This window comes from Mytilus trossulus, chromosome 5 (assembly GCF_036588685.1).
Source record: "Mytilus trossulus isolate FHL-02 chromosome 5, PNRI_Mtr1.1.1.hap1, whole genome shotgun sequence".
NCBI lineage: Eukaryota > Metazoa > Mollusca > Bivalvia > Mytilida > Mytilidae > Mytilus > Mytilus trossulus.
The window spans coordinates 27147387-27156103 of NC_086377.1; the positions used below are offsets into that span (position 1 = coordinate 27147387).

General features: G+C 32.9%; 1 protein-coding gene across 1 annotated transcript in view; it reads left to right on the forward strand.

Moving 5' to 3' along the window:
• The window catches only part of LOC134717803 (uncharacterized), a 42968-nt gene extending 34768 nt beyond the window's left edge, over positions 1–8200 (forward strand). Inside the window, exons 13-19 of the mRNA XM_063580296.1 lie at positions 1186–1266; positions 2105–2240; positions 3214–3311; positions 4092–4163; positions 4726–4888; positions 6363–6484; positions 7760–8200. Coding sequence (XP_063436366.1) covers positions 1186–1266; positions 2105–2240; positions 3214–3311; positions 4092–4163; positions 4726–4888; positions 6363–6484; positions 7760–7912 — 825 coding nt within the window. The 3' untranslated portion in view covers positions 7913–8200. The remainder of the gene's footprint in view (positions 1–1185; positions 1267–2104; positions 2241–3213; positions 3312–4091; positions 4164–4725; positions 4889–6362; positions 6485–7759) is intronic.
• The last annotated feature ends 517 nt before the right edge of the window (positions 8201–8717 follow it).

The window sequence follows — 8717 nt, forward strand, 5'->3', positions numbered from 1 at the left end:
GAGGGCATCGTTCGAGGATAATATTACCTTATCCTCTGGTTAGTCTTAGATGCGTGTTTTTTATTATTTGATATCGACTTTGAACTAGCTGTCAGATAACTGCGAGTACTCTCAGATCTGTCCCTAGTGTCTTTTTGTTGTCGGGATGTACAAATACCCGGCCACGTCCAATTGCATTTTTGACCATCTGATGAGTTAAGCCTTTGTCAACTGATTTGTATAGTCCGTTCTTATGTTGTACTGTTATACCACTGTCCCAGGTTAGGGGAGGGTTGGGATCCCGCTTACATGTTTAGCCCCACCACATTATTTATGTATGTGCCTGTCCCAAGTCAGGAGCCTATAATTCAGTGGTTGTCGTTTGTTTATGACCTACATATTTGTTTTTCGTTAATTTTTTTTATATAAATAAGGCCGCTAGTTTTCTCGTTTGAATTCTTTTACATTGTCATACCGGGGTCTTTTAAGGCTGACTATGCATTATGGGTTTTGCTCATTGTTGAAGGTTGTACGGTGACAGAGTTGTTAATGTCTGTGTCATGTTGGTCTCTTGTGGACAGTTGTCTCAATGACATCATACCACATCTTTTTTATATTTACTTTGCGAACGTATCATATACCTCCGTTAGCCAAGGAATATTGGACAATACTTTAATTTCCTGAACTTAAAACGGTAATTTAAATATTTCTAGCTTACCCGTTTTTGTATTACATAGAAAATGTGGTCAGTACCGATCAAAAGTTAATTATGCTGTCATATTTTTTATCAATTTATTAGAACGGGAAAAATTTCTATTCTATCTCTATTAAAGTTTTTTTTATGAAGTTTTCATTTCCATAAGAAAACAAAAATTATAGAGGGAGATATCTAAAAAGTTTTAAAATCTCAACCCGATAATATTTAATTATCAATATAACCAGACGCCAAAGTGTAAAAAAATAATAGAGAGGAAAAGGTTGTAAAAATCATTGCGTAATTTTAACCGAATTTTACAGGATTTAAGTACTAAATTAAATATGAACATATAACATGTATTACATAGTCATGATAGTTTTGTCATTGATCACTGGGCTTTTAGTTTTGCTAAAAAAAAATGGATTGCTTGTCAATGTTTAACGATAAACATAAAGAAAATAAAATCTAATTATCTATAGTTTTTCAATTATAATAAATAAACGTTTCAGGTATGTTATATAGAGAAATATGAAACCAGTAACGGACAAAAGACTTGGCATTTGTACAATGTTGGTTGCAAACCACTCAATGTAAGTAACCGTTTACTACTGTTAGGTTTAAATGTAAGTTTATAAGATAGACTTTAGGGACAAATTAATTACAAAATACTGCACTCCGAAGAAAATTCAAAACAGAAAATTCCGGATCAAATGGCAAAATCAAAAGCTCAAACACCTACGAATTGATAACAACTGTCATATTCCTGACTTGGTACCGGTATTTTCTTTATCGATTTTTGAATGTTTGGATGGAGATTTTTTAGATAACAAAAAATGAAAACAAAAAATGCGAACGTCTTTAACTTAAAGCAATGTTTAGAAAATGACGCTCTGTAAAAACTAGACCAATTGGACAATTATTTACTTCAGTACAGTGAATCCGATTTCATTATATATATGGATCATTTCTTTTGTTGAATTGTAGATTAAAAATAATGCTTTGCCCCTACGAAGTCTACTGACTTTTCATATCAATAGATTGCTATCTAAGACTTCCTCTTATAATTGATGTGGTTCCACTAGTTGTGGTTTGTCACCAGGATTTATGTTCGCCCAATCATTCTAATACTATTGAAAAGAGATATACTGTTTTGCCTTCATTTACCCGTCATCATGTATATCCTTTTACCCATTTAGATATAAAATCATATTGTCATCATTATAAAATCGGCAGCTTAACCTTGTCTTCATTCAGAACCTTAAAAAATGTCACAGAATGACAACACTTTTAATTTTTTCAATGACAGGAGTATTGTTTACAGAACTCATAATAATTGAAGAAAATCCAAAAAAACATATCATTGATTATAACTAGATTTGACGTAAATATTATTCTAAGTAATTTTTGTTTTCCCATTCATCATTTCAGAGTTGCACCTCATCAGGCCCAAGTTTACCTGTAGTCGGGAAACGGAGTGCTAGAAAAAGCATAGATACGACCACGTGTGATGAATGCTGTAGTGACAAGGATATCTGTAATTTGGAAGGTCACTGTGGTTCTGAAAGTAGGCATATAAAACATTTAATTATTATCAATTCAACCAAATAAATATAGACATCAAACCAATATTCTAATGCAACAACGTTTGTAACGTTCATTTTGATTGGATAACGTCACTTTCTTACATGGCATCAATTGACAATTGTTAACTTTAATGATTTTAATTTTTGATTTGTTTATTGGAACGTCACTCATGAGTCTTGTGTAGACGAAACGCGCGTCTGGCAAACATAATTTAACCTGGTATCTATGATGTGATTTTGAATAAACCTCCTTCATATTACACTATAATTTGTAAAAATGCTTGGAGAATATGTTGTATAATTTCCAATTACACAACTCTTCATCAGACACCAAATAACGTAGAAGTTCGCCGCTATATGTCACCGTTTTGAGAAAAAAAAATATGTTGACGACAAGCCTGGAACATGTATGATGATATATATTTTTATCGTTCCGAGGCTAAAAACAATTTATGGGTGGTCTATATAACTTGGAGAAGATGTTGTATAATTGCCAATTAGACGACTTTTGACCTAGCACTAAATAATGTAGAAGTTAGCCACTATACATTTTTTTGAAAAGACATGTTGACAAAAAATGTGATGGCTTATAACATTACGAGCCTGGTATGATGATATTTTTTCGAACTTAGACTATATTTTTTTTATGGTAGGTCGATATCAGAATAAGGAGATGATTGTAAATCAGACAACTCTTCAACAGACACCAAATAACGTAGAAGTTAGCAGTTATACGCTTGGAAAGATATGTTGACGAAAAATGTAAAGGCTTATAACATTTCAACCCTGGTATAATGAGTTTATTTTTTGTATCTAAGGTTATAAAACAATGTATGGTAGGTCTTTATAAAAATACGGACGCAAGTGATGATTGCCAATGAGACAAATCTCCAACATAGCTCACATGAACTAGTTTTATATAGACAGTTAATACATTTTTTTAAATGTTTTTAGATTTTACAAAACCGTTTGGATCAACTTTATGCTATGACTGCCCTTTAAGTAAAAGTTCGAATACTTGTAACCAGCTGACACTATGTTATAGCGATTCGGTAAGTTGGTTTGTTTATTTATTAATTCATATAAAAAAGACGATATATAGCAGATAAAAACAAAAACGATTAAATGAGGTCTTATGACTAGATATTTTTAGTGTCTGAACAAGGTAAGTGTACTTCATTGAAAGTAGTTCAGGGGTTTACCGTCATCTTGAATTTTACAATCGTAAATAGTCGGTCTAGTTCTTTACCTAAATCTGCAAATTTGGAGACAGATTTTCAATTTTATTGGTTACACCTTTTATTAAGATAAAATTAAAAACTTGGTTATTCATTGCATTATCGAAAATGTTTTAACAAAAACCAAATATTTCTGCTTTTAGAATTATTTCTTTCAAATAAGCTATTTAAGGGGAGATAACTTTTTAAGATAGTATGAGGTCTTCTGACTAGATTTCTAGTTGCTAGCCAAGGTTAACGTACTTAAACAAGAAAAGATTGTGTTATAATTGATGGTTGAACTATCGAGGTTCTCTTCGGTGTAACATGTACAATAAAAAACCACAAAAGTAACCCCGCCCCAACATGCCCAACCCCCGCCGGAAAAAAAACAGTCAGATGAAAAACAAAATACCTGTTAGATTTCTTTTTGTCCAAAATTTAAAAGAAAAGCAATTACATCATGAATCTGTAAAATGAAAAAAAAAAGTTTACACGACCAACATAAAATGTACCTGTGTGTATTTTAACAGCGTGTGAACATTGTTCATATAATCACACCCCTTACCTTAAGCATGAAAGTTTTAATCTAAATTTGCATTTTTCATATTACAGGCATGCTCTTTAACACAAACACGAAATCTGCTGGGTGAACCTCGTTGGATGCATGGTTGTTCACAGAAATCGGTATGTTGCATCTACTGTATATTCATTATTGTTCGTAAAATGCCATTTGCGTGGATTCCGTGGGTATAGGTGAACCACTTAGTTAAATGTTCAACAAATGACAAGTTTTCTATAGGCTTGTATCCAAAATTCAGAAAATTTCTTATCTCAGCATCCATGCAGTAAATGTATCCACAACATAAAGGTGGCATGTTTCTATTTAAAAATCTCTAATTCATAGCTGAACTTAAATGTTAAAATCAACTGAAATAGATATCATTCAAAATAATTACAATTCAACATCAATAGCTCCCTAGGTGTTAGTATATCTTTTTCCTGGATTATGTAATACCTGCCATGTGTAATCAACAAAGCAGCGCTTTTTGGCGGACTTTTTCATGATCACTGTTGAAGAACAAAAATATTTTGAATACTCAACATTCTTTACGGATGCGATTCAATCAAGACGACACTTTGTTTAATATGCAGTACTCTGATTTCATCCAGAAAAACTATATTGATGCTAATCGGACAATATGGGAACATTTGTATCACACTATACATTAATTAAATGATGTTTCAGCAATGTTCAACAGTTGCACAAATTAATCCCCAGGGAATATGTTCATTTTGTTGTGACACAGAATTGTGTAACCGTAACTGTACCATCAAATCAACAGTAGCTACTCCTCTGAACACAACTTCTACTACTACTACAACTATGGCGCCAACAACGCATATTCCTCGTAAGTACCATCAAATCAACAACAGCTCCTCCTCCAACCACAACTACTTCAACTATGGCACCTACAACACCTTTTCCCGGTAGGTACTATCAAATCAACAATTGGTTCTCCTACAACTAAAACTACAAAAAATATGGCGCCAACAATGTCTATTACTATATGTACCATCAAATCAACAATACCTTCGCCTCCAACCACAACTACTACAACTACTATGGCACCAACAAAGCCTATTACTCTATGTACAATCTAATCAGCAATAGCTCCTCCTCCAACCACAACTACTTCAACTACTACAACTATGGCGCCAGCAACGCCTATTACTCTATGTTCCATCGAATTAAAAATAACTCCTCCTTCAACCACAACTACTACAACTACTACAACTATGGCGCCAACTACACGTTTTCCTCGTTAGAACTATCATAATAGCAATAGCTCCTCATTTAACAACTTCTACTACAATTACTACAACTATGGCTCCAACTACACATTTCCCCATAAGTAACTTCATATCAACAATAGCTCCTCCTAGAACCCAAACTATTACAATTACTATTATTCCTTTTAAGTACCATAAAATCAACAATAGCTCCTCCTGCAATTACAACTACTACAACTACTACACCTATGGCGCCAACAACGCCTCTTCGTCGTAAGTACCACCAAATTAACAATTGCTTTCCCTCCAACAAAAACTACAACAACTTCTACAACAATGGCGCCAACAACACCTATTCCTCGTAAATACCATCAAATCAACAATAGCTTCTCATACAACCACAAATTCTACAACTACTACAACTGTGGGGCCAACAACGCCTATTTCTCGTAAGTACCATTAAATCAACAGTAGCTCCTCTTGCAATTACAACTACTACAACTATGGCGTCAACAACGCCTTATCATCGTCAGTTCCACTAAATTAACAATGGCTTTTCCCCCAACCACAACTACTTCAACTTCTACAACAATGGCACCAACAACGCATATTCCTCGAAAGTAGCATCAAATCCAAAAAAAGGTAATCCTCCCACCATAACTACTACTATTTGGCGCCAACAACTCCAACTACTAGAACTACGGCGCTAACAACGCCTATTCCTCGTACGTACCATCAAATCAACTATAGTTCCTCCTACAACCACAACTACTACAACTGTTGCGCCAACAACGCCTATTCCTTGTAAGCACCATCAAATCAACCATAGCTCCTCCTACATGTACAACCACAACAACTACACATATGGCGCCAACAACGCCTATTCATCATAAGTACCATAAAAGCAATAATAGATCCTCCTCAGACCACAACTTCTACAACTACTTCAATTGTGGCGCCAACAACGCCTTTTCATCGTAAGTACCATCAAAATCAATAAAAAAATCCTGCTCCAACAAAAACTATTATAACTATGGCATATTCCTCGTAAGCTGTTGACATTTTTATATGTTTTTTTAATTATTTTTTTAGAAACCGCCCCAATTATTACACAAACTGTTATACTACCAACGAATATCAGATATGGTAATACTGTGACTATCCAATGCCTTGCTACAGGAAATCCTAAGCCAACAATAGATTTCTTAGTTAAGGTAAACAGTTTTTATCTTTTAGCTCAATTACACATACATGTATAACACTTGCGGTTTATATCAAACGCAATTATATGTTTGAACGTTGTTTTCAATTAAGATTTGTTTTTTGTTTTGTTTTGGATTGTTTTATATTTGTTGACGAGTTAATATGGTTCGCCCATCCTATTTCGACTCTTTGAAAGTCCAGTCTATCCTAAACTGAGATAATTCATATGACATTCAAAATACCGTGGCATGAACAAAAACTGGCGGTTTTGACCAACGCAATGATAGGTTTGGACTTTGTGTTCATTTGAGACTTCAAAAATACATGATATAAATGTGTGAAATGATATTGTGCTAATTCATTCATTTTAACATGGTTACATGTTCACTTTTTAGTACTTACATTATTTAAAATAAATATTTACTAACTATACTACTGTATATTAGCTCAAAAATAATGTCATCATGCTATCCCAGCCATGCTATTATTTTCTAATCAGATGGGAATCATGCTCATGCATCAAAACAAATAATTTCTATGCAGTTAAATACTGTTATAGTGTAAGAGTTCATTGAATGTGATAGTTTTGGTGTTGATCTTTGATAATTAGTCTTGTAAACTAGTTCATAGGGAAAACCATCATTTTTTAGACATGTCAATGTCAGGAGACTCTGGTCTTCACTGAACTAGTACACATTTTAGTTGCAAGCTGAAGTAATTTGCACGCTTTGTAAAAGACCCATTGGTGGCCGTCGGCTGGTTTTTTTTTTTGTTTTTTTTTTTTAATTGTTGGTCGGGTTTGTGTCTCTTTCACACATTCCAATTGTCCATTGGTCATTTTATTGTACATTAAATGAACGTTGTTGATTTAAAAGGTTAACCAGACAATTGTAATGCCACCAATGTTGGTTTTTTTTTTATTTGGAGGTGGGATCAATATAGTTTAAACTGTTTAATTGATTTGAATCTTGATTTCAATTGCATTGTATGCCATATTTGAGTTTTATTGGAGAAGGAATATGTGTTAAATATTTCGAAGCACCAGTGATCACCCTAAAATTGTGTTATAATGTTGTTTTAAGTCTTTGGTTTTCGATGTTTTTTCTACTTTGTGTTTGTATATCTTTTTTTTTTATCCATGACGCTAAGAGTTAATTTTTAACTAATGAGTTTGAATACCCTTCTCGTATCTTTCGCATCTCTTTTATTGATTAAGTGAAATTTGATGCTTTCAGTTTTAAATTCATTTTAATACATCTTCTAAATTTAGATTTTTTTAATTGCAGGGTAGAAGATTAGGCGGTAATGTGCATGTAGATCCCAATACACACATTCTTACAATATCGAACTTTGTATCTTATGATGACACATTTTACAGGTGTATCGCATCAAATCCATTGGGTGAAGATCATAAAGATTTCAAATTACAAGGACAATAATCCTAGATTACTTGTTTGCAAATAAATGAGGTGATACTTAATAACTTTTAAATTAGTTCGAATTTTTCACCTAGCTTTAATCACTCAATTGATAACAAAACGCAAATACTACACCCGTGTTCTTGCAACACAAGTAGATATTTATAATAGTAATAGTGAATGTACTAGTATTCATTGAGGAGTTTTTGTTTTCATTATTTTATTCAACAACAGTATTGCTTGCTGTTAACAATTACGCTACTGACACAGTTATCTCAGTGTAGGCCCCTGTTTCATTAGTAAACGAAGTTCCGGAATTCTTTGGGTAGTTAAACTGCATATTGTTAGTCGTTTACAAAATATTATAAATATGATATCAATAGATAAATATTGTTATTCTAATTATATTAAAGTATATATCATCTGGCGTTGGTTTTTTTGTTTTTGTTTTTTTTTTTTGGGGGGGGGGGGATTTTATAGTTTCATCCGAATATGGGATGACTTCTATCAGTTTCCATGTGTTTCAAGATAACGGGTTTTTTTCAATCAATATCGAAAAAGATTGTACTTATCTTTTATCTACGTCATTATTCAGGTAAGACAGCTATAATTTGAAAAAATAATAAACGTATGGTAATCAAAGAACAACTTTGCTGTTGGTTTTATTTTGTAATGTATAATGCCTCGTACCAGATTATAAAATAAATATTGTAATAAATGTCTATCAAGCATCATAAACAAATAAAAAATTAGATAGTAGATTAAATAATACACATTGATAACATTACTAACCATGTTACCAGTTCAGACAATTCAAATTCACCTA